The sequence below is a fragment of the Pelmatolapia mariae genome, linkage group LG3_W, assembly GCF_036321145.2.
Source record: "Pelmatolapia mariae isolate MD_Pm_ZW linkage group LG3_W, Pm_UMD_F_2, whole genome shotgun sequence".
NCBI classification, from domain to species: domain Eukaryota; kingdom Metazoa; phylum Chordata; class Actinopteri; order Cichliformes; family Cichlidae; genus Pelmatolapia; species Pelmatolapia mariae.
The window spans coordinates 29,174,060-29,200,769 of record NC_086229.1 but is presented as its reverse complement, the minus strand read 5'-3'; the positions used below and the strand labels follow the sequence as shown (position 1 = coordinate 29,200,769).

Here is a 26,710-nt window from a genome sequence, read left to right as displayed (position 1 = left end):
CATCTGCTGTTCTTAATAAAGCCAAAATAAAACGTGCTACATTAAAAACACATCAGTGAATGAACCTAAAGGAATCCTTCCCACCAGGTGCTCACACAGTCTGTCCCATCCTGAAGTTAATTTTAACACCCTGTTCCTGCTCCAGGAGCTGAGCTCTCAGACTCTCAGCCCATGCAGCAGGTCATGGTTACATGTCCTCTACCCTTGATCACCTCTGTGATCCTCAGAGCCACTATCTACTCTAACTAGACTCAGACATGATTATCATCTTGTATCACAGCAAGCGATTAACAGACACGCTGGTCCACAGTGTGGATTCTACGCTTTGCCTCTGCTCAGTGTGAAATGGACACGATTATTTATTCACAGCCAACCAGTCGCTACTGATGAAGGAATGTAGGTAGTACAGTCCAGGTTACAGAAAATTTAAAAGAATATAGAATTAACAACTTAATTATAGTTGCTAAATTTTTCATTCACAAATGTCGCTTCTTGAAAATTACTCCAATTTTTGTTGGTTTTAAAAATGAAGCCCTGCTGTGGAAGGCTGTATTTAGATAAGTGTAACTTAAATAAAGCTCAAGCCTTACTGGAGTTTTTGATTGATGTAACTGGATTGTATATGCATACTTGTATATGTTATGTCACCTTACTGTACTTGTATGCTGCTTTATTCCTGACCTATACTGTTCTTTAAATGTTCCTTTGCTTGACTACTGCTTTGTTCCACTTATACTTGTATATGACTCTTTGTTGACATGTCAAAATAAGCGCTGTACTGTTATATTGTTTGAGAATTAAAAAAGTACAGTCCAGGCACCTTTTCTGCCTGGTGAGATCGAGCTGGGTGTCTGATATGTCCTAACATGTCCTAGAATTGTCTTTATGTTGGTCGGAAATCAAACATCTTCCTACTGCTGATACTGCAGCTTGCTGCAACTCGTGAATGCGTGTTCATTCCACACTCTTTCATAGTTAATAACATAATTTAATAATAGGCCCCGCCCCCGACTGTACCGCCACCTTTATTAACCAGCAGCGGGGTGGTCCCATTAGTCACATACTCAAGTTATTGGAGAAATGAGAAACACAGTCACTACATTATGAACACGTATGAATTCAGTCATCTCCATTTTCACTTTTTTTACATTTAATGAAACAGTTCATGAACAACCCCTAACTTTTATAAAGTGTCCTGAATTTAAAGAACCAAGATTCATAAACGAACATTTATTCAGAACATTTAAATACAAAACCGAGTGTTACATTCAAACCAGGACAGATTCAAAAATCAGAAAGTGAGTTGTCATTTGTCCCTCTGCTGTGGTCTCTCTGTTGTTAATGTAGACGTATTAATGACATCATCGATAAAGAGAATAAAACAGCAGCTTGGTGCTGAGAAACGCCCCCTGTCAGTGTTTCCTGTCCAGCAGGGAGGAGACTCTCTGCGCCTCCTTCAGCAGAGTAACGGATCTGAGAGCTGTCGGTGGTTCCTGTGTCGGTGGTGAGGATCAGCTGTAACGGGACTGTTTAAAGATGCTGATGTTTCTGCTCCTCGTTTTCGGTAAGAAGGCCTCTCTGATCCTCTGAGCGCGCGCGCACGGACAGCTGTGAGCACGTGTTTAAACACCACCACAGTAACGTGTGTGACGTCATTCTGTGTGGTCAGCTGCTACTCGTACATAAACTCACTGTGCGGCTCATGGAGGCTTTAAAAACCAGAAGTGCAGTTAATACAGTTATGTCACAGAAGCCGCTGTCGTCACCATCATTGTTATTATTGTTATTACTGCAGATTAAATCTTCAAAACCAAACTTTATGGTCCATTTGCCGCTGTGTCGCTCGTGCTGTATGTACTGACGTCACCCGTACTTCCCCACAGTCACGCCTTCTATTCCTCGGAGAGGATAATGCGTCAGTAAGTCTGTGGAAAACATCAGAGCTGTCTGCTGGAATTTGGGGATTGAACCGAGGCTTGTTCTGTTAGAAGCTACTTTATTGTTGTGATTTTAGCTCTGAGTTATATTAAACCTTCATCACAATGAATTTCAAGCGTATCTGGCCAAAGTGTTTTTATTTTGGGTAAATAAGTCTTCATTGAAAGTACAGAAGTAACTTTTAACCTGTAATTTTACGCAAATAAAAACTGTAAAATAACTTTTCTGAACACAAAAGTAAGAACCACGATTTTTCAAACTTATACAATTAATGAATGATTTAAAAATCTGACATACTCCTGATATCAGTTTTCTGTCAGATACATCAGACAAACAGGTTTCTGTGACATTTGTTATGTGCAGTTATTTCATTAATCATCCATCATACATGTTGAAATATCAGCCAGTACATCAGTCACACACCTTTAATGTTGTAGCAGCAGTCTCTCTCTCTCTCTCAGCAGGTAAAACAATGTGACAGCACAGGCATGTGTCATGGTTTAAACAGAAAATAACAAAGAAATGCATTTTTAAGCAGAAGTATTCACGTGTTTGTCAGCAGGTAGGATTTTATCCTACACATCTGTTTCACTCTCACCTGTTAATCTGAGGCAGCTTTTCCAGGTGAAACACATCTGTTTGTGTTTTATATACAACTTGTGTGTCTCCCAGGAGCTGCTGTGCATGTTCATTTATAGTAAACAAAACTGATAACAGTCAGAGTTTAAACATGTGGAGTCACACAGACATGATATAAACTCATCAATCTAATAAATGACGATAGGCGATATATTCATGCAGGTGACTTTTTGATGGCAGAGCCATGCAATCATGCACGGACTGATTTGTGCATTTAGAATTTATACGTTTTGTTTGGAAGAATATTTTACTTTTTCTTCTTTGTTTCAGCATTAGCATAGCTACTTTTTGAATTATTCATTTATTTGAGATGGGCCAACTCGCACTGAACTTTTTTTTATGTCCCCAGAAGATACATTTTGATTTTTAGCTTTTTGTTTAATTTTGTATTTGTTGTTTGGTCAAGTGTGTAAGACAGATAAACAGTGGATTGGCCTGTAAACACAGTTATAGTAGAAAAAAGAAGCCAGTTTCTCTTTGTTTGATTTTCACACAAACATCACCCAACAGAATAGTCCCAAAGACAGAAAGATTCAGTGAGTGGCAGCTCTGTGGGACAAATTGTCGTGTTGATACATACCAGAGAACGATACCTTTGATTCTGGATGGGTTCTCAATCTGTGGTACGCGTACCACTAGGCTCTCTCTGGTGGTAGGCAGGAAATGAACCACCATTACTTACACTCCCTGATTTTTTTAAGCTCCTCCCACCTGTTTAAATTAGGCCATTATTCCTGTTTTGGTCTCATTTTGTGAATTACAACATTTTGGACATTTGAGTTTCTTTGGATTGTCCACGAAAAGCTCACTTTAAGTTTGCAGTATAATGTGTCACATATAACCCTCCTGAATGATATCCAGCAGTATGAAGTACAAACAGTATTTCTGTCACAAGTTATAAGCAGCAATCACTTTTTGGCAGCTTGAAAATGGATGTTGTCAGTCGTTATTCTCAAAAACAAAGAAAGAGTCATGGGGAAACTGGCACAATCGGTTTTTATTGTTTTACCTACAAATTATTCAGACTTATAACCAGTATGAACAATGAGAGTAGATATACTAAACCTGTAGGTATTAATTATAACATCGTGCTGCTTGTGCTATACACTGCAAATAAACTTCAGACAATCATCATAATTTGGTTACAAGAAAGCTTAAAGTTCCATGAATGCATAACTTTGCCTAATAACAAAGGTATAAACATGTTTTGTTGCACGTTATATCAGTTGCATGGAAGTAGCTGTCTGCGTCAGTATTCTAGGTGCTACAGCTTTAAGCAGCTGCACGCTCCCACTGACAGCAATCACTTGAACTGTGACCCCTGTGTGATGTTATTAGGCTGTTTAAATAAACGTGACTTTTGAAGTACAGGAGAGAGATCAATCATAAAAACATCAAAGTTCATAACCCATATCTACATTCACAGCACTCACCTCTTCATGTTTCTCTCCTCAGTTTCCCAGCATGCCTCAGGGGTGGAAGTAGAGCAGGGGGTTGAGTCTGTCGTGCTGCCCTGTCAGGTACCAGTTAATGTTTCCATGAGCTCCACAGCAGCAGTGTGGGACCAAGAGGAACTGACGAAGCCAATGGTTCACGGACGTGTGAAGAGCGGTGATGATCTTTCTCTTCAAAATGATCATTACACCAACCGAACATCAATGAGAGCCGACGCTCTGCAGACTGGAGACCTCAGCCTTACTCTGAGGAACCCCACAGTCTCTGACAGTGGAACCTACACCTGCACCGCCCGCAAGCAAGGACAAGAGCTGAGCCGGACTGAAGTACAGCTGAAGGTCACAGGTCAGTTCTGTTGATAGAGCTCACTCCAAGAGATAAACATATTTACAGACATATAAACATATGTGTTCACACACAGTGTAAAAGCAGTGGGTGATACACCCCATAAAGCCCTACCTCCTCCTTGTACTGTGTAAAAAACACATTTTTGTACCTCTTTTTAACCTAAGTCATGCTGGCACGTTGCTTCAGGTCTTCACTGAGGTCTGTTCCACCTGCTTCACTGCACACACACAGATATGTTGCCTCCCTCACAATTTACACACAATTGTCATAACGAACCACTTCCTTTACCGAGTTGTGCAAATGACCAAATAATCTCTGCTTGTAAGCTGTGCAGTGTACATTAACTAATGCATATTTACCAATCTGTGGTAAAGAATAGAAAAGGCACAATCCATTAAACTGTAATAGTTTTATGGATTATCCTTATGGCCCTTTTTTGCAATATGAAGATTGATTAAAGTGAACATTTATAAGTATTGCCTCAAACCTCTGCACACTAATGCAAATACGGTAAAAGCAGTGAACAATAGAGGTTGTGGAGTGGTTTGTGCTCCAGAATGTGTACTCAGTATTGAAGCACTTCTTGAAACTTTGCTATGTATATGATTTATTTATTTTACCATCTATTATCACACCAAGAAAGCTGTTCTCAATACTGATGGGAATTCCAGCTCTTTTTAGAGAACCGTCTCTTTCAGCTCGGATCACTAAAAAGAGCCGGCTCTAACTACTGACTGTGGTCCAAAATCAAAACTCCGTAAACAGAAAACATACAAAAAGACAGTCCAAACAGAGGATGGTGAGCAGTGCGTACAACAGAGAACTCAAACAACCTCTCCCATGTTTGTATTACAGAAGCTCCTCCAGTCTGGCCCAAAGTCCTCTCAGGTGTCCTGGGTACTCTTCTTCTCCTGACTCTTCTCTGTGGTCTCTGTGTGTATTTTGAACATAAAAGGATGAAGCAGAGTGAAGGTATATATCAGTGTGTGCGTGTGTGTGTGTGTGCGTGTGTGTGTGTGTGTGTGTGTGTGTGTGTGTGTGTGTGTTTCCACAGAGAAGATCAAACTCATTGATGTCTGTCTGTCTTGTGTTTTGCTTTTTTCTCTCAGTTCCTCAAAGCGAGTTTGTGGAGGTGACACAGGGGGTGAAGTCTGTCCTGCTGCCCTTTAAAACTACACCTGACCTTTCTGAGGACGTCACAGTGGAGTGGACTCGCACTCAACCCAAACTCATGACGGTCCACGTGTATGAGAGTGGAAACAATCAGCCACATAAACAAGACCAGGGCTACAGAGGTCGCACAGAGATGAAGGAAGATCCACTGACAACTGGAGACTTCAGTCTGACCCTGAAAGACTTCTACCTCACTGACAGTGGACGCTACACCTGCACCGTCTACAACAAGGATGGAAACGTGCTGCTACAGAAATCAGTGACTCTCGCTGTCAGAGGTGAGTGTAACAGCTGGTTGTCCACAGAAAAACTGAAAACAGGAGTGAAGAGCTGCTAGTTACACAGCAGAGGAGATGATGGAGGATCACACTCACTGACATCTGTCTGTCTGTCTGTAAACTCTTAAAAGAGGTGTTACCAACAGTTGGACCTTTGGTTCTTGAGCTGGTAAACCCTTTGATGTCAGGTGTTGTCCCTAAAGATTTTAAACATGCAGTAGTCAAACCCCCGATTAAAAACACCTGCTCTTGATCCTACGGTTCTTCCAAATTACAGGCCTTCCTCTAAACTATCTTTTCTTTCCAAAATTCTTGAAAAGGTAGTTTACAGCCAATTAATGGCCTTCCTGGGAAAGTTTCAGATTCTAGCCAATCATTTTACAAGGATAGTAGGCGGGTCCATGTACGTACGTTCTTTTAGAACCGCGGTCAAGTCAGCCACTTCTTATCCGCTACATTAATTTTCTTCCGCTTTTACACCAGTCTTTACGGCAGCGCCTTTTCTCCTTACTTCCCGATCGGAAGCATAGATCAGCGCACAAGTACACTTGCGCACGCACTCACTCATGCACGCGAGCGGACTCAGACATGCACGCACGTGCATAAATTGCTTTGGGACAGCCTAAAGCGGGACAGTCTGGTTGATGTCAAAAAATTCATTATTGAATCATTCTTGATAGTTGATGTCCAACTTTCGACAGATTTCTCATCTGGGACACCTACTGTACATCTGTTCCAAGTTTCATCCAGATTGACTGTAATATTCCTCAGAAACTGCAGGAAACGTCTATTATATGCAATACAGTCAATACAATATAATTATGTCAATTTCAAAAATTCATTAAAAATCATCCTGAGTAGTTGAGGTCCAACGTTTGACAGATTTCTCCTGTGGGACACCTACTGTACATGTGGGCCAATTTTGATCCAGATTGACTGTAATATTCCTCAGAAACTGCAGGAAACTTGCACCGGCACCGTTTCCAAAGTACCGGTTTGGCACCGGTATCGGATAAAACCTAAACGATACCCATCCCTACTCACTACCTGTTTTTAAGTCACTCCTGAAAACCCACCTCTTCACCCTGGCCTTTGACACCACGTGACATGTTGGTTTTTATTTTTTAGTTTCATTTTAGTTGTTTTAATTGATTCTATGCGGTTTTATCTTGTTTTCTTTTTTTAATATAGCGCTGTTTTAATTTTTATGTATTGTGTGTTTTATTTACTTTTGCTGTTTTCTCTTATTCTATTGTTTTTAACTTATTTTATGTACAGCACTTTGGTCCTGTGCTGGGTATTTTAAAGTGCTTTATAAATAAAGTAGGATTGGACTGTGTTTCGCTTTTTCTCTCAGTTCCTCCTCCAGAGTGGGTGGAGGCGTTGGTAGTGACCGAAGGAGAGGAGTCTGCCCTGCTGCCCTTTAAGACCACACCTGACCTTCCTCAGGACGTCAGAGTGGAGTGGACTCTCACTCAACCCAAACCCATGAAGGTCCACGTGTATGAGAGTGGAAACAATCAGCCACATAAACAAGACCAGGGTTACAGAGGTCGCACAGAGATGGATGAAGATCCACTGAACACTAAAGACCTCAGTCTGACTCTGAAAGACCTCCACCTCACTGACTGTGGAGTCTACACCTGCACCGTCTACAACAAGGATGGACACATGCTGCTACAGAAATCAGTGACTCTCACTGTCACAGGTAACAGCTGTTTTTCTACAGTAACCGAAAATAAGAATGAAGAGCTGCTGTTTACACAGCAGAGGACATGATGGAGAATCACACTCCCTGTGAGTCTGTCTGTAAACTTTGTGTTTTATTTTTCTCTCAGTTCCTCAGACAAAGATGTTGGAGGTAACACAGGGTGAAAGGTCTGTCCTGCTGCCCTTTAAGACTACACCTGACCTTCCTCAGGACGTCAGAGTGGAGTGGGCTCTCACTCAACCCAAATCCATGAAGGTCCACGTGTATGAGAGTGGAAACAATAAGCCAGATAAACAGGACCAGGATTACAGAGGTCGCACAGAGATGAACGAAGATCGAGTGAAAAATAAAGACTTCAGCCTGACCCTGAAAAACCTCCACTTTACTGACCGTGGAGTCTACACCTGCACCGTCTACAATAAGGATGGACACATGCTGCTACACAAGTCACTGATACTCAGTGTCAGAGGTGAGTGTAACAGCTGTTTGTCCACAGTCTGAATCCCAGATGTGTAAACCTGTGTGTCCAGCTGTTTGTGCAGCCTCACACATAAACGCACAAGCAGTTCAGCTCCAAGTCAGAGAAACACTAAAAACAGGAGTGAAGATCTGCTGGTTACACAGCAAAGGAGAGGATGGAGGATCAACCTCACTGATGTCTGTTTGTTTGTTTTTTGCTTCTTTTTTTCTCTCAGTTTCTCAGACAGAGGTGGTTGAGGTGACACAAGGAGAGACATCTGTCCTTCTACCCTTTACAACCACACCTGACCTTCCTGAGGACGTCACAGTGGAGTGGACTCTCACTGAACCACAACAAATGAAGGTTCACGTGTATGAGAGTGGAAACAATCAGCCAGATAAACAGGACCAGGGTTACAGAGGTCGCACAGAGATGAATGAAGATCCACTGAACACTAAAGACCTCAGTCTGACCCTGAAACACCTCCGCCTCACTGACTGTGGGGTCTACACCTGCACCATCTACAACAAGGATGGACACATTCTGATACAGAAATCAGTGATACTCAGTGTCAGAGGTGAGTGTAACAGCTTCTTGTCCACAGTGTGAATCCCAGATGTAGAAACCTGTCCGTGAAATTGTTTTTAAAACAGTGAACTTTATATTTCGACTATAATGACCTTCCTGGAACATTAGCATCTGTACTCTGGAAAGCAGGGAAGCAGGGCAAGAAGCCTACGTGCGCCACCAAGAACAGAAAATACTAAACAAGATATTTAAAACAAAACTAGAATTAAATCAAATTATGTCTTGATGCATGCTCAATCATCAAGGTAAGTAAATCCCCAAAAGTTGATTCTGTTCATCTGGACGCAGCATTTTGTGGGAGAAATGTTTTGTTTCAGTCATTATGCAAATGTACTGTTCATAGGGTTGGGGAAACCGGCAGTCAGCTGAGACCGAAGAAGTCACTTGGATGAGAGGCGGAAAGTTTCTCCTACTGAAAAATGCGTGAACATGAACAGAATCGATTCTTGGGATTAAATAAAATTGTTAATAAAAAAAACTCAGTTCTTAGTACAAAGACTTCTCCTGCAAAATGTTGAACACGGTAACAAATCCGGTTGATTCCTAGCTAATGTTGGGTTCAAAAATATTAGGAAGGAAATACAGGCGGAATGCAAGTAACCACACTGGTCCAAAAGGTAAAGACGATGGTTTTTAATGAAAAGACACGCGTGGGAGAATGAGCTGACTCCGTAAGCAGAGAGCCCCACAATCTCATCCTCCTAACATCAAACTACAGTTTTATATGCATCAGAGTATATTTTGTGACGCCCCCTCATTGCGTCAGTACATCAGCTTCAAAACCACAAATGTTCTATTTGACAACTTGAGACACAATTAAAAGAACATCGCGTCTTCGCCTCCATGCAGATGTTTTCCCCCACACCGCTGTCGCTTATCGCTGGAACCAGCAGATCGGTTTCCTGAAACAGCTCGGTCGCGTCCGCCGGCACTCTTACAGTTATAGCAGAATTAAATCTGAACTCTTTACCACAAAATGGGCCTACTACTATGTGTATGTATGTGGTTATGTCATCACCGCAGCTGCACTTTGTCTCACCTCTCACCTTCTCCCCAGACAAAGGCCAGCACATACACAACTGAAACTGATGTGTAATATATTGAATAAATGTCTTACTTAAATGGTACTACTTAAAACTTAATCAAAGAATATAAACAGCGTGTGTTGCGATCCTTCCACAGCTCCAGTCAAACTCACAGTAGATTGGCTGGTCATAACGCCAACCAAAAGTTTTTGACCCTCACTTGACCAAGGAGCGACAGCTCTTTAATAAGCACAAAATGCAATTATGTATAAATGATTATTGTCATGATTGGCTGTGTGGCAGGCAGGCAGGAGAGGTGGATCCAAAATGCAGGACTCAGACACGGGGGTTCAACTTAAAGCGCAGCTTTATTGCTGGGAAAAAACCTTGAATTAACTAAACTCACCAAAAAGCAAACAAAAACCCTAGAGAACTAAAACACTAGAACAGAAATACTAAACTGGAGCTGGAGACCAAAACACTGGAAACACAGAGGCAAAACACACAGCTAGTTGAGGGTACGACGCGACACTGAGCAGGGGCAAACACAGGGCTAATATACACAGGGAAGTAATCAGGGAATGGACAACAGAAGGGAGACACAGCTGGGAGAAATCAGGACTGACGAGACAGGGGAAAACGTAAACAGAACACACTGACATCAGACACAGACCTTCACAATAAAACAGGAACTACACAAGCAAAGACACAGACTAAGAAACGCGGACTAAACACAGGAACACATGGGCAGAACTGAATAAACACTAAACAGAGGAAGAACAGAACCAAAATCACAATAGAAAAAACACAAAACGCTGGGTCAAAAGGACCCAGGATCATGACAGTACCCCCCCCTCGAAGGCTGGCCCCAGACAGCCCAACAAGAAAAACAAAACCGCCCGAAAAACAGAAAACCCGACCAGGGCGGGCGGCGGGGGTCCAGGACGGAGGGCTCGGAGCAAAACAAAACAGGTGCACTAGACAGCAAAAAACAAAACACGAGTCCCAAAACCAAAAGAAAAGAAACACACCAGCGCTCAAGAAAACAGTCCAAATCAGAACACCTCAGGGGGCCGGCCGTGAGGACGGCAACGTGGACACAGTTCAGGGGGACGGCCAGGGGGCCGACAGCACCGGAGCCCAGACAGTTCAGGGGGTCGGCCGTGAGGACGGCAGCGGCGGCGACGTGGGCACAGTTCAGGGGGTCGGCCGTGAGGACGGCAGCGGCGGCGACGTGGGCACAGTTCAGGGGGCCGGCCCGGGGGCCGGCAACACAGGAGCCAAGGGGAAAGCAGTTCAGGCGGCCGACCGTGCGCACGGCAACGGCGGCGCCGGGCAAACAGTTCAGGGGGCCGCCCTCGACGGCCATGATGCCGACTCGGAGGCTTGAAAAGCGGCCAACAAAGGCGAGGAGGCGCAGGTCGAGCTGGCTCTGACAGCAGAGTTGCCACAGCAGGACCAGGCGAGGCTGAGGCCGGACCAGGCAAAGCAGGACCGGGCGGCAGCGTGGCAGCTGCGGAAGCCAATGAAGCTGATGCTGACGCTGCAGGCGCGGATGAAGCTGATGATGATGATGATGATGCTGGACCAGACGAGGAAGAAGACACGGAGGCTGGACCAGACGAGGATGAAGACACGGAGGCTGGACCAGACGAGGATGAAGACACGGAGGCTGGACCAGACGAGGATGAAGACACGGAGGCTGGGCCAGACGAGGATGAAGACTCGGAGGCTGGGCCAGACGAGGATGAAGACTCGGAGGCTGGACCAGACGAGGATGAAGACTCGGAGGCTGGACCAGACGACGCTGATGAGGCCGCAGGTGACTGCGTGGAAGCCGGACCAGACGACGCTGATGAGGCCGCAGGTGACTGCGTGGAAGCCGGACCAGACGACGCTGATGAGGCCGCAGGTGACGGCGTGGAAGCCGGAGACGAAGAGGCCGCAGGTGACGGCGTGGAAGCCGGAGACGAAGAGGCCGCAGGTGACGGCGTGGAAGCCGGAGACGAAGAGGCCGCAGGTGACGGCGTGGAAGCCGGAGACGAAGGCACTGCAGCTGGCGGCGTGGATGGGGAAGCTGCAGCTGGCGGCGGCGTGGAAGCCGGAGGCGCTGCAGCTGGCGTGAATGAAGAGGCGGCAGCTGGCGTGGAAGCCAGAGACGGAAGCGCTGCAGGCGGCGGCGTGGAAGCCGGAGGCGGCGGCGCTGCAGGCGGCGGCGGCGCTGCAGGCGGCGGCGTGGAAGCCGGAGGCGGCGGCGCTGCAGCTGGCGTGAATGAAGAGGCTGCAGCTGGCATGAATGAAGAGGCCGCAGCTGGCGTGAAAGCCGGAGACGGAGGCGCTGCAGGCGGCGGCGTGGAAGCCGGAGACGGAGGCGCTGCAGCTGGCGGCGGCGTGGACGCCGGAGACGGAAGCGCTGCAGCTGGCGGCGGCGTGGAAGCCGGAGACGGAGGCGCTGCAGGCTGGACGGATCCCTTGGACCCTCCAGCGATGACAGGAAGCAAAGGCCGGAGCGGTCCTTCGGACCCTCCAGCGGAGACACGAGGCAAAGGCCGGAGCGGTCCCTCGGACCCTCCAGCGGAGACACGAGGCAAAGGCCGGAGCGGTCCCTCGGACCCTCCAGCGGAGACACGAGGCAAAGGCCGGAGCGGTCCCTCGGACCCTCCAGCGGAGACCAGAGACGAAGGCCGGAGCGGTCCCTCGGACCCTTCAGCGGAGACACGAAACGAAGGCCGGAGCGGTCCCTCGGACCCTCCAGCGGAGACTAGAGACGAAGGCCGGAGCGGTCCCTCGGACCCTCCAGCGGAGACACGAAACGAAGGCCGGAGCTGTCCCTCGGACCCTCCAGCAGAAGCCATGACCAAGCCAGCAGTCATGGAGGCCACTAGCTGACACAGTGGCGACTGACAATGCACTGAGCACTGGCTCCGCCCAGGCAACGCTGACGTGAGGTGGTACTCAGGGGGCTGCTTAAACTGCAGGGGTCCAGAATTAGCTGGGGCCTGACACCTAGCCTCTGGGGAAGCCCTGGAGTGGCAAACTGTACCAACGGCGGCTAAACCCTGAAAAGTACACTGAGAAGACGTGAGACTTCCTCCCTGCGTGGAGTGAACGGGTGAACCTGGTGGTCCTGGGGCCTGAACTACAAGTAACGGTGACACTGGAGGCGCAGGGGCCTGGACTACAGGCGGCACTGGGGCCTGGACTACAGGCGGCACTGGGGCCTGGACTACAGGCGGCACTGGGGCCTGGACTACAGGCGGCACTGGGGCCTGGACTACAGGCGGCACTGGGGCCTGGACTACAGGCGGCACTGGGGCCTGGACTACAGGCGGCACTGGGGCCTGGACTACAGGCGGCACTGGAGGCACTGGAGACTGAACTACAGGCGACACTGGAGGCACTGGAGACTGAACTACAGGCGACACTGGAGGCACTGGAGACTGAACTACAGGCGACACTGGAGGCACTGGAGACTGAACTACAGGCGACACTGGAGGCACTGGAGACTGAACTACAGGCGACACTGGAGGCACTGGAGACTGAACTACAGGCGACACTGGAGGCACTGGAGACTGAACTACAGGCGACACTGGAGGGGACTGAGCCGAAAGGGGCACTGGAGACTGCACTGAGGGTGCAGCTGGGAGCACTGGAGACTGCACTGAGGGAGCAGCTGGGAGCTCTGGAGACTGCACTGAGGGAGCAGCTGGGAGCTCTGGAGACTGCACTGAGGGAGCAGCTGGGAGCTCTGGGGACTGCACTGAGGGTGCAGCTGGGAGCTCTGGAGACTGCGCAGAGTGTGAGTGAGCGACTGACACTGGAGACTGAGTGGAGAGTGGCTGCGTAGGACAGTGAGGATGCAGTCTCTTACTGACGGGAGGATCGAAGGATTTGGTTAGTCTTGATTGGAAAAGATGCTGACGCTGAGAACACCAGGCTGCGAGGGCGTCCAGAAGGGCCGCGGAATCTTCCTTGCCTGGACCACCCATGCCAAACAGCTCAAAGCAACACCTGGCTCGCAGAGCTGCTATTATTTGAGTTAGTCTTTTAATGTCCAAAAAGCTGGCTGTACAAAGGGTGGAAGACAGAAAGTTGTCAAAAAAAACAACCTGAATGAGTCTCTTGGGGGTGTTCTCAGCGTGGATAACATCCCGGCAATAATTCCACAGCTGCGCGAGGAACAGTGAGTCTGCTGGATCCATTTGGTGGTCGCGTCGTTCTGTCATGATTGGCTGTGTGGCAGGCAGGCAGGAGAGGTGGATCCAAAATGCAGGACTCAGACACGGGGGTTCAACTTAAAGCGCAGCTTTATTGCTGGGAAAAAACCTTGAATTAACTAAACTCACCAAAAAGCAAACAAAAACCCTAGAGAACTAAAACACTAGAACAGAAATACTAAACTGGAGCTGGAGACCAAAACACTGGAAACACAGAGGCAAAACACACAGCTAGTTGAGGGTACGACGCGACACTGAGCAGGGGCAAACACAGGGCTAATATACACAGGGAAGTAATCAGGGAATGGACAACAGAAGGGAGACACAGCTGGGAGAAATCAGGACTGACGAGACAGGGGAAAACGTAAACAGAACACACTGACATCAGACACAGACCTTCACAATAAAACAGGAACTACACAAGCAAAGACACAGACTAAGAAACGCGGACTAAACACAGGAACACATGGGCAGAACTGAATAAACACTAAACAGAGGAAGAACAGAACCAAAATCACAATAGAAAAAACACAAAACGCTGGGTCAAAAGGACCCAGGATCATGACAATTATAATCGTTTTCATAACAGAAGTTCCAACGGTTTCAAAAGTTGCCAATATATTCGCTCCTCCTAATATAGTCTAAAAGCAACCCCAAGCAAAACAATTTAAACTTTCCCCTATAAATGATCCCTCTAACTAAGTGTGTGTGTGTGTGTGTGTGTGTGTGTGTGTGTGTGTGTGTGGTTACGTGTATGTCTATGTGCTAACCACAATCGCACCCCATTTCACCTGCCGACTAGCTCCTCAGAATAACTTTCGCTCAGACTCTGGTTTTGGTTTCACTTCCTGCAAAGCATGTAACTTCAAAAAACATGTAACTTCCTGTCTTATTTTGGCACAGAGTTACTCTTTCACACTGCGGTCTGCATATAAACATTTAAGATTATAAATTCAACTCAACAGTTTAAAGTGGTTATAACTGCACCTGTAATAAAGCTTAATTGGGTGCCAATATGTTTAAACATCTAAATGCAATATCAATATTAATAAATGCGTCAATGCAGATGCTTGTTATATGATTATGATGCAATAGCAATAACAAAATAATGAAACTAGAAATAGTAAAATGAAATAATAAAAATGGCAGAAAAATAACACCTCAATTCCTCACACTAACCAGTTAAACATAAATAGGGAAAAAAACAACTATATGTGCTGTTTATTTATCTGGGAACATAATTTATGACCCTAAAAGAATAAACAACATTATTAGGGATATCTATGAAATTTTGTACTCACCACAAATAAACCCATCTAAATACGAAATTGATCAAAATTGCTAGACAGTCAAGCAACAGCACTGGATTTGCTGCTGACACGAGGTGAACTCCAGGAAGCCCTGATAAGTATGCCCAATAATAAGGCTCCAGGTCGAGTTGGCTTTCTACAAATAATTCTGGACAATTCTCACACCACAGAATGTTGCAGGAAATCAAGGAAAATGGCAGACTACCACCAAATATGAATTCTGCCAACTTCTGTCCTCACTAGATGTGGACTTGACTTAGATTATCCAGTTTGACAGACTGTGAACAGAATGAGAAGAATGCTTTCAACTCAAATTCTTCTTTACTTCGATCTGCATCTCCAGTTTACAATGCCATGTATTTCTTTGTGCCCCCCTTTCCCTGTTAATGCCCTACCTGGCCCCCCTGGCAAAACCTTGCTAGACCCGCCCCTGCACAGTTACCAGCTGTCAGCTACTTAGAAAAATGATCCTGGTGTTATTTGTCTCTCAGAAACAGTTCATAACTTCCCTTCAACTTATTCATGTCACCTAAAAGGTAAACCTGTTTCACCATCACCTGTTCAGCTCTGATGATTCAGTAAGGACATCTCCTGGTTTCATCTTCATGTTTCCCTCTCACCACATATCCAAACTGATATCATGACCAGCAGCTTTACAGCTGTGGCTCCAGCAAACATCAGCTGATACTAGAAATTAATATTAAATACATTCTAACTACAGCTGATCAAGCTTAAACGTGCTGCTTTTGTTTATCCACTGGTCTCCTCTTTCTAGCGCAAAGTGGGCAATAAACAAACAAGAAAGAAGGGACTTGCATCAGAAAAGCCGATTAGCTGATCATTGACAGTTTTATGATTGAAGGAGCACTACCAAACAATTGAGATATTTTTACACATCAGCCAGCATCTGGCCAATCCACCACCTTTCATTGTTTATACCGTTACAAAAACAACAACAACAAAAAAACATCGGCCCGTAAAATCGAAAAATCACCATGGGCCCAACGGGCAAATGCCCGGAATGCCCCATGGCCAGTCAAGCTATGGTCGGTAGGAGGGAAATTTCTTTTGCAGTTCATCTGAAAGAAGGACTTATGCTTTGGGATCTTTTAGACATCATTAGACTCGTTGCTGTGCGCTGTCTGTCCTGTCTGTGAGAGCAGAACAAGTGCTCACAAAGCAGCTGTTTGGGGATGACGTCACACATGGGTCTTCTGTCGGAATATAGGAAAACCCGGACATTTTTATCAATCTCGAGAAGTAATTGGTGAGAAGTAAGCCGATGTAGACCCAGTCATCCTGCCCTGCAGCTATTTATCCAGCGCCGGGCCAGACCCGGCTTCTGACCTCGGCCTTGGAGATAAGTGGATGAAGTGAATAAGGGTAGGGAATCTATATTTCTTAAACTTCTCAGGCTCAAATTAAGTTTTAGTTACAGGAAAAATCTGATATTTGGGGAAAATTATCAAAAAAAAACTGTATGTGGGGTAATCAGGTTGTTAGTTTTTAACTGTTGCAAATCGGCAACGCCTGGCTCGAGAGGGTTAATACTGAAGGAAGTGAGTTCCGGTGCTGAGGAGCAGAGTGACTGAAAGCTCTGTTCCCCATATTGAGAAGACAGAAGCGGAAGAAGCAGATGACAGATACAAGGAGGGGCAAGATTGTGGATGCACTTAAACATGAGAACTAAGATGTAGGATACACCATAAAAATGCATCCCAGCTTCTATGGGCAACCAGTGAAGCTGTTGGAGAATTGGGGTAATATGGTCTCTTAAGGAAGTACGAGTTACGACCGGAGCTGCAGAATTCTGAAGACGTTTTTGGTGGGACTTATTGGGGAGACCAAATAAGATGGTGTTGCAATAAACAATCCCCGAAGTAATAGGACTATAGACAAGTATGGCAGCAGCATGGGAGTAAGAAAGAGACAAGGTTGGTTAATGTTATGTAAGTGGAAATTATGCAGACCGGGTTATGTAATTAATGTGAGACTGAAATCTGAAACACCCAAACTCTTCACCTGCGGGGAAGGAAGGATGTGGGAATTTTCAATATTAATGGAGAAACTGTGAGATCTGGTTAAGATGGAGGCTTTGAAAGTAAAACTTCTGTTTTATTACTGTTAAGATTGGAGGAGAACCATGATCTAATCTCCATAAGACAGTTTGAGAGTGGAAGTGATGAATTAGATTTGGAGGAAATGTAGAGCTGGATGTCATCATCATAACAATGAAAACTGATATTATATTTTCAGAATATATGGCCAAGAGGGAGCATGTAGATAATGAATAAAAGAGGCCCTAATACTGAACCCTGGGGCACACCAGCAGAAACAGTAAAGAAACTTGAAGAGTGGAATTTAATTTGGATAAACTAAGTGTGGTCTGAGAGATAGGAGGTGAACCAGGCAAGGGGGGTATGACTAATGCAAATGGATGCTAATGTTCAGGAGGATATTATGAGAAATGCAATCAAATGCTGCACTAAGATCAAGAAGGATTAGAATGGTTAAAAGACCAGAATCAGCTGCCATCAGAAGGTCATTAGTCATTAGTAATCCTTAACAGAGCAGTTTCTGTGCTATGATTGGGGCGGAAACCAGACTGAAATTGTTCGTAGAGATTATGGTCACTGAGCTATGAGTGAAGCTGGGAGGCAACAACTTTCTCAAGGATTTTTGAAATAAAGGGGAAGTTTGATATTGGGCGAAGATTATAAAAGTTATTGGGATCTGCCCCAGGCTTTGAGAGAATTCGAATGACAAAAGGAGTTTTCAAAGATGAAGGAACAATTCCAGTGTGAATGGAAGAGTGGATAATACTAGTTATGTTACAAAACTGCGAGGCAGGCAAGCAAGCAGATGAGAGACAGGAGGGAAACACAGCTGGGACAAATCAGGGCTGACGAGACAAAGGAAGCAAAACCAGACGCATTAACATGAGACACAGACTTTCAAAGTAAAACAGGAAACATAACAGAGATGCGAACTTAACAAGGGGATACAGCTGACAGGGGACACAGAGAATAAACCAAAGAACTAACAAAGAAACTAAAGACTAGAAATGATAAATAATATCAAAATCAATTTCAATAATATAATAAACAAAACCCTGGGTCAACGACCCAGGCACCCTAACAAGTTATGAGAGGAGCCAATGAGGGAAGACAGGCTTTAACTAACACAGTGGGAAGAAGGTCGAGCTGACCAGTGGGTAAATTAGATTTTTGAATAAGATTTGATACATCAGGTAGGAGTAAATTTGAAAATGAATGACAGGAAGACAGTGAGGGAAACAGAAAGTCTACTTCAAGGTTAGAAGTTCCTAAAGAGGTAAATTGTTGGTGGATGTCAGAGATTATAAGAGTGAAAAAAGATGTAAGAGTTGCAAAAGTCAGCAGAGTCCATATGAGAGGAGAATGAGTCCGGAGGTTTTGTGATTTTACTAAAGAAAAGAGAGACCTGGAGTTACCTTCACTAGAACTGACTAAGCCAGAATAGTATGCAGATTTGGCTGAAGCAATGCAGTCCTTATACAACAAGATATGATACTTATACATTTCTTTATGTATGGTGAGTCCGGTTTTCTTGAACAGACGTTCCAGTTGGCATCCTTTAGCTTTGATATGGTGCATGTTACGTGTAAACCACAGTGCTGAATGGGAAAATGAGACAGTTCGGTGTTTAAGTGGAGCAAATATGTTAAGAAGATTATGAACGTTGACAGTATAATAAGAAACGAGTTCATCAGGGGATGAGAAGCTGTGAATAAATGTAAGGTCATAAATGGGAGATGAAAGATCAGGAAGATTAATATTACTGATTTTTCTAAATGTGATGTCACAGGTTTTGGAAGCTGTTGCATTACATTAAAAGAAATAAACATATGATCAGATTGGGGAAACAATGAGTGGGGGTAACGCCAGAACAGCAGACCAAATCCAAGATATGACTTATAAATAAATGTAGATTATTGTAACAAGGACCCACCACACAATGGTTGTGTTTTAGTCTCTGTCTTTCTATCTTTGCTCAGGCAAAAATCAATAGTCCACTGTCCACTCTCTGCTCCGGTGCCACTAAAAAACTCACAGCAAGAGAGAAAGCAACAGCTTGTCTGAGGCCAAATGACCAAACATTCTCCAACTTCTGTCTCCTGAGTGGCACCAGGCAGGGATGCCCACTCTCTCCTTTACTGTTTGCAGTTTTTATCAAACCAGCATTTAGACAGGCTGTAGTAATTAAGAATGTAGAGCATAAACTCAGTCTGTATGCAGATGATGTGTTGCTTTTTCTGATGTGAAGCAGCTCAGGAGGGTGACCGTGGGGAAGGGATTGGCGGCGAAGCAGTTCAGGGGGCCGACTATGATGGCGGAGATGTCCAGCTGACAGCCTGGAAAGTGGCCGATGGCAGACGCAGGAGTGCAGGGCGCACTGCGTGGCGGTGGCATGGCAGCAGCAGGAGACAAGGCTGGACCAGACAAGGCTGGTCGCTGGAGCGGGATGCTGGGCGAGCTCGCCTGAGCCCCCAGCTGGCACAAGTAACTGCCACACCACCCGACAAGTAACCCCACAGCAAAACGTCCAAAAACAAACAGTCTCTGGGCACCTGGAAATGGGTGACAGGAGAGCCAGCTAGTTTGATCCAGAAGTGATGCAAACTGGCTCTAAAGCAGTGAGTTCACTCTCCTCAAACCCAGAAGAATTGAACATAGGCTCGACATCCCCATTCATTGATAGTTCTTTAAAGTCCAGAGAGGCTGGACAACAAACAAGATCTACAGCATTGCCCACAAAAACACAACTTAGACCTTCATGGCTGGGTTCCAGGGCAAACCTTAAATTTCCAGGTAAGCATCTAGTTGATGGCAACTTAATAGCATGACAGTTGTATATAGGATTGCCATATTTGCTTGAAACCACACTTGAAGCGAACTGTAACTTAGTAGTGTTAACTGGGTTGTGTGGAGAGACAGGTACAGATAACACAGTGCTAGAATCTCTAGCTGATACAGGTGACATTTGAGGCTGTGTGTTGGTGGTAACATTATCATCCCAACTCAAAACCTTGTCTAGTAATGAGTTCACAGACTCAGAGGAGAAATATGTCAGCCTAACTTTGAGAGGAGATAACATTTATTCACTAACAGTAGAATCGGATCCCCTGAGCTCAGCCTCAATCTCCTGATTGGAGGTGACAGTGCTAAACATTCAAAAACACCCTGCTTGATATTCTGAGGTAAACAGAATTCTAGTTGAGAAGTTTCACAGTTTGGGTTACCATGACCTGAATCCATATTGTCCTTTTTGAGTTTAAGGCGGGTTCATGATCAGCATTTTCAGTTTTTTGAACATAGGAACAGCAAGCAAAACATGATCACTTGCCAGTTCACACACAGTCTTTTCATATATTATTTAATGTCTTGCCTCCTCTGGCATATCATTACTTGCTATATAAGCAGAGGGGTCTGGAGGAGAGAAAACACACTCCTTGATGATGGGCTCCAGTGCACACACTTCTGTCAGACCATCAAAGGAGGGTCTGGCTTTGGAACCGAGGAAACTTCAGGCAGTTCTTCCCTCTTGTTGAAAAAATGTACATGTTGGGGGAATTTGGTGAGGACTGTCTTGAGGTTTACAGGGTTAATGTTGCCAGCTATGACAAGGAAAGCTTCCGGATGTGCAGTCTGGAGCTTGTTGATAGCCTGAGATAGCTCTCCTAGTGCTATGTTAGCATTAGCTTTTGTACGGAGATACACTGCTATAACAAGTATCGAGGAAAACACTTTACTATTAAAAATCCCTCCTGTGGTGAGCAGTGGCGACTCACTTCAGCCAAATTTGTGCACCACAGTTTGTTGACATTTACACACAAACCACCGCCTAGGCTCTTACAAGATAAGGAGGCTTCTCTGTCGGCTCGGTAGCATGCTAATCCGGTTAGCTGGATAGCCGAGTCTGCAATGTCCGCGTTCAAGCTAAATCCGGATATTACTTGTCTGTGACCACTGAGAACCGAAATAATCCACAGACGTTCAGAAGTGGTAAATGATATCACTGTTGCACTTGATAAGAAACAGGGGAACAGAGCCCGCGGGCTCATCACTACAGTCCCCTGTGCTTTCTGTGGCTTCCATGGCTGCTGGGTGACCCCCTGTCATGGCTCCCGACACCCACTATCAGATAGTTACATGGAGAAACCTTTGAATACAAATGTGTTCACGCACACAGGTGTACACACAGGTGTTCACAGACACACACTATCTTCCTGTGCTGCTGCCTCAAAGCATATCCTGCATTGTTGGTCTTGTGTGCTGCTCAGTAACATTCATAACTTATTATTTACTGTTACTTATACTTTTCTATGTTGTTGCTGTAGAAGAAAAACCTGTGAGTGCTTCCAGCTGTGTGAGGATAAAAGCTGCACAGCTGTTTGTGCAGCCTCACACATCAACACACACGAAGTTCAGCTCCAAGTCAGAGAAACAGGAATGAAGAGCTGCTTGTTACACAGCAGAGGACATGATGGAGGATCAACCTCACTTATGTCTGTCTGTCTGTACTCTGATATTTTGCTTTTAGATGTTGGGATGCAGATGGTGGTTACACAAGGGCTAAAGTCTGTAATGCTGCCCTTCAAAATACCACGTGACCTTCCTCAGGGCACCACAGTGGAGTGGAGACACAACAGTGTGAAAGTCTACAAGTGCAAGTTGATAGTTATAAGTTGTTGCACAGAGCACCAGCCTCGCAGAGATCGTGCCAGGATGGATGGATATCCACTGACAACTGGAGACTTCAGTCTGACCCTTAGAGACCCCCACCTCACTGACAGTGGAGTCTACACCTGCACCGTCAACAACACATACAGAGACATCCTGCTACAGAAAGTGGTGACTCTCAGTGTCACAGGTGAGTGTAACAGCTGTTTGTGTGAATCGAACATGAATCAGTGTAATCAAAGATCTGCTGATGGATCTGTGATAACCTGATATCACAGAAACAAAGTGAATTAAAAAAGTCATACTCTGCTGACATGTTACATTTTTCCATCCATTTAAAACTGTTCAGATGAAGAAATGTCCCAGTGTTCAGGACATTGTTCAGCTGTGAGTCCAGCTGTTTCCAGCTGTTTGAGAATGAATGTGTAAGAGTAAAGAAAGCAACAGAAAGCTATGCAGCCTCACACATAAACACAAAAGCAGTTCAGCTCCAAGTCAGAGAAACACTGAAAACAGGAGCTGCTGGTTACACAGCAGAGGACATGATGGAGGATCAACCTCGCTGATGTCTGTCTGTCTGTACTTGACATGTTCTGCTCTGGTCTCTTTTCAGATAATGAAGTGGGCGTGTTGGAGGTGACACAAGGGGAGAGGTCTGTGCTGCTGCCCTTTCAAACCACAGCTGACCTTCGTCAGGGCGTCACAGTGGAGTGGACACGCTCAGACTCCAAACACACCAAAGTCTGCGTGTTTCAGAAACGCCAAAGCCAGCCAGACAAACAGCACCAGGGTTACAGAGGTCGCGCAGAGATGGATGAAGATGCACTGAGAACTGGAGACCTCAGTCTGACCCTGAAAGACCTCCGCCTCACTGACAGTGGAGTCTACACCTGCACCGTCTACAACAAGGATGGACACATGCTGCTACAGAGAGTAGTGACTCTCAGTGTCAGAGGTGAGTGAACAAGTCACAGGTCTCAGTGAGTATTTGCTAAATAATGCAATCAGACTAATAAATCATGTGGGTGTTCAGATTCATGGGCTGCATCCTCCTGAGGACGCATTTGTAGACCGATTACGTCACAGCGACGTGATGAAGGCTGTCCAAATTCGTAGACTCCTCCGAATGCAGCCGACAAATGCGTCCTCCTTTTCCCCGAATTTGAAGGATGGGTCGGGTGTGTCCTTCGTGGCCCACCATATCCCAGAATTCATAGCGTGGCTCAGTCAATTCCAGTTTTCAACAATGGCGGCCACTACTAAATTTTAAAATTACTCTTATTACTCTTTCTGGGTCACAAAATAAACTTTTAACATATTTTCAGGCAAGAATGTGGGTATGTAAACTTCAAATATCTGCTCGGTTTATCAAGATATCGCATATTTGCAAAAGTGTTCCGACGTTTTCGGAGACGTCTGTCACCCACCAGCTCGATAGCGAGCCGAGAGCTCGAGGGTCACTAGAGCTGAGAACGGCACAACTCCCGGCACATCATTTTCAGATAATTTCGCTACTCAGGTTAAACGTAATATGTAAGTTACTTAGACAACCTAAAAATGTTATTGTTTTTGACTTTTTCAGTGTTTTATTTGTCCATGACTAAATCGGTTTGGCTGAGATTAAAGTTATTAGATCAGATTAGATAAAATAAAACTTTATTAATCCCCTGGATGGGTTCCTCCTTGGTTTTCACACAGCTGACTAAACGTCAAACAGAAAACTGATTAAACAGAAGTGTGAGACAGTCGAGAACTTACGTCAGTGTCCTGTTATAGTTTAGATAGCAAGGAGTAGACGGCCGAGTTTATTAAACTCCACAGAGAGCGGTGACGCAAATCTGAAGGCTAGACCGTCCAATTTCACAGCATTTTACTTCTGGCCTACCCGACCTTCTGAGGACCCAGCCCACGTAGACCGCGAAGGACGGGTCCTCAGGAGGATGCAGCCCATGAATTTGGACACGGCTCATGTCGTGTATAAAGAGATATGATGAGAGTCCATCCTTCTCCTGCTCCTTTACCAGAGAAACTCTGAAATATCTCAGGCACCTACACAACCCAGAATCATCTTCAATAAACACGCAATCATTAATAAACCGAGAGTGAAACAAAAACCTGACATTATCTATCAGAGGCCTCAGAGCTTGAGGGTCCTGCACAGTATCTTTGCTGTTGCTAGAACTGCACTCTTCTGTTCAGTTCAATTAAATTGTATTTATATGGCAACAACAGGCGCCTTAAGGTGCTTTATATTCTACAGTAGATCATACTGTTGGAAGGAAAAACTCCCTTTTAACAGGAAGAAACCTCCGTCAGAACCAGGCTCAGAGAGGGGCGGGGCCATCTGCTGCGACCAGTTGGGGTGAGAGAAGTAAGACAGGATAAAGACATGCTGTGGAAGAGAGACAGAGGTTAATAACAGATATGATTCAAGGCAGAGAGGTCTATTAACACATAGTGAGTGAGAAAGGTGACTGGAAAGGAAAGGCCCCTCCCTGAGCCTGGTTCTGCCGGAGGTTTCTTCCTGTTAAAAGTTTTTCCTTCCCACTGTTGCCAAAGTGCTGCTCATAGGGGGTCATATGATTGTTGGGTTTTTCTCTGTATCTATTGTTGTACGATCTACTGTACAATATAAAGGGTCTTGCCCTGTGTGATCGACCCCAGCCTCTATGGATCTTGTACTCAGAGCTTGTTCCTGTGCTGCCATGATTAGTGCCTCTGTGCTGTCTTTCAATCCAGCTTTGTCCAGCCACTGGAAGGATTTCTGGATGTCAGCCGCCTCCTCTATCTGCCGGTGGTACATACCGTGCAGGGGCACAAATAAGAGGCTGTGAACCCAGATTTCCATCCACATATTCAATCACAGAAATCAGATTCACTCAATCACGCTCATTAAGATTGAGTTGTACGGTTTTATAAATCTAACAGCATGAATTTGGAGACCTGACCAGAGTCAGTGTTCAGCTCTGCCGGGTTCATGCAGGCTTGGACGGTCACTCATGTTCCACTAGTGATTTTAGTATTTCCACTATTCAAATTCAAACTAAACCACAGCTGAGAGGAAAGAGTCTTGCACATGGTCACCTGGTTTGTGTGTGTGATGTAGAAATAAGTTGATGAGCTCTGAGACTCGCTCCTGTTTTCTCCTCTGCAGCAACCTTAAAGGGAGCCATGGCAGACATGCTGGCACGTCTCAGGAGGAGGAGGGCAGCAAAATCTGAGATTAAAATGGAAAAGAGGTATGTTTGCAGGGTCACAGTGGTGTCTGTGTTTACCAGTGAGGTCACCATGGTAACTGCAGCTGGTCCACTGTAAATGAGCTCAGTGAGTGAGGATGTGTAGGGTCACATGATCACAGGAACTCACCTGCCCGTGCAGGTATGAATGTATGAACCTGGTTTAATTCTTGGCTCTGATCCTCATCCTAGTCCCAGCTGATCGATCACAGATCAGAGAACCGATCAGTCTGTTTGTAGGATATTGATCAGCTGGCACAGCTGGGATAGACTCCAGCATCAAACCCACGGACCCATGTGAGTGTCTGACTCTCCTCTGTGTCCTCAGGAACACGAACCAAGAACAGGAACGTCTGACTGCTGAAGAAACAGTCTGATGAGGAGGAGGAGCTGGTGATGAAGAGCAGCCTGTGTGTATATACAGTATCTCTTGTGTATTCACCACTGAGGAAGATGAAGACGCAGCTTTGCTTTGGCCTTCCTCTGCTAACAGCTAACAGCTAACTAACCTCAGCCAGATGTTCTGCAGCTGTTTGTCTAACATTAGAAGTTTATAATGATGATGACCCCGAACGTGTTTCTGCTTTTCTGATGGAGGGAAAATGCTTCATTTGAGTCAAAGGTCAAAGCTGCTGACTGTCAGGAAGCATCAGAGCTTCAGAGAAGATCAGACAAACATCATGACACACCCCCTCTGACCCACGGGTCCTTCCTGCTCCAATCTGAGCAGTTTAGAGGTTGTTTTATGTTACGTTCCTTATTTAAAAAATCTTCTTTGTTTCTGGAAAATTCTAAATAAAAAAAAGAAATATTGTTTTTTCCCGACCCTGAAAGTTTGTGATGAGCCAGTTTCAAAGGTTTCCAAACAAACAGAAATATAAAAACTGTTTCACTGAAGCCAAACTCCACATGTCCACCAGAGCTCTGTGACTGCACACAGCCAACAACACACACACAGCAGGATGTTCACTCCAATCATGTCACTAATGCTGCTGTTAAAATGCATCAACATGTAATTAACACAGCACTAATAATCTATGCATGAACTGTATGGAGCAGTTATTGTTTAATATGACATTAAACCTGCAGTGATAACCACAGCAGCACTTCCTGTTTGATTCATGTACAAACACAGTGACAGACAGCTGCTTTGTCCCTGCAGTCTCTGCTTTTCTCTGGAATATTGTCCTCATGTCCAGGGATGCTGCAGTCTCTGCACGATGATCAGGTGTAGACCACCTGAGGGCTGAGTGGGATCACATGACGTGGATCAAAGCTTTGCCCACTTCTCTGTGTGAAACTGGAACATGTGATGTTACATGTGTGTCATTATGAGACCAGCCTGGATCCATCTGATGCTCTCTCTGACTCTCCTCTGTCTGCTCCTCCAGGAGGAACAAAGATTCCGACTGGAGCACAGAGTAAAAACACAGATGCCTCTGTTGTTAAACCAGCTGATGGATGAAGAGCAGACCCTGCTTTTGCTTTTCAACAAACAGCAGAGAAGAATATTATGATCATGCATGTACTTTTTATCTATATCAGTGTGACCTGAACTGTAATGTGAATGTAATGTAATCATGTTGCAATCAGTAATTGTATGTATTTAT

At 45.2% G+C, this 26,710-nt stretch overlaps 1 protein-coding gene across 1 annotated transcript; it reads left to right on the top strand.

Annotated features, from left to right (window-relative positions):
• The first annotated feature begins 1,468 nt into the window (after positions 1-1,468).
• Positions 1,469-26,710, top strand: LOC134624320 (muscle M-line assembly protein unc-89-like). Its single transcript, XM_063469294.1, has 12 exons — positions 1,469-1,564; positions 4,033-4,377; positions 5,236-5,352; positions 5,490-5,831; positions 7,189-7,539; positions 7,670-8,011; positions 8,238-8,579; positions 21,725-22,054; positions 22,478-22,819; positions 25,019-25,103; positions 25,429-25,510; positions 26,492-26,710. Exons 1-11 carry the CDS (start codon positions 1,537-1,539, stop codon positions 25,475-25,477), a joined length of 2,673 nt encoding a protein of 890 aa, XP_063325364.1. The 5' UTR covers positions 1,469-1,536; the 3' UTR covers positions 25,478-25,510; positions 26,492-26,710.

Bases quoted from the DNA above. Each gene is read 5' to 3' on its own strand.
- LOC134624320 (XM_063469294.1), top strand. From the start codon at position 1,537: ATGCTGATGTTTCTGCTCCTCGTTTTCG. The intron at 4,378-5,235 runs GTCAGTTCTGTT...TTTGTATTACAG, and splicing joins AGTACAGCTGAAGGTCACAG to AAGCTCCTCCAGTCTGGCCC. The intron at 5,353-5,489 runs GTATATATCAGT...TTTTTCTCTCAG, and splicing joins AAGGATGAAGCAGAGTGAAG to TTCCTCAAAGCGAGTTTGTG.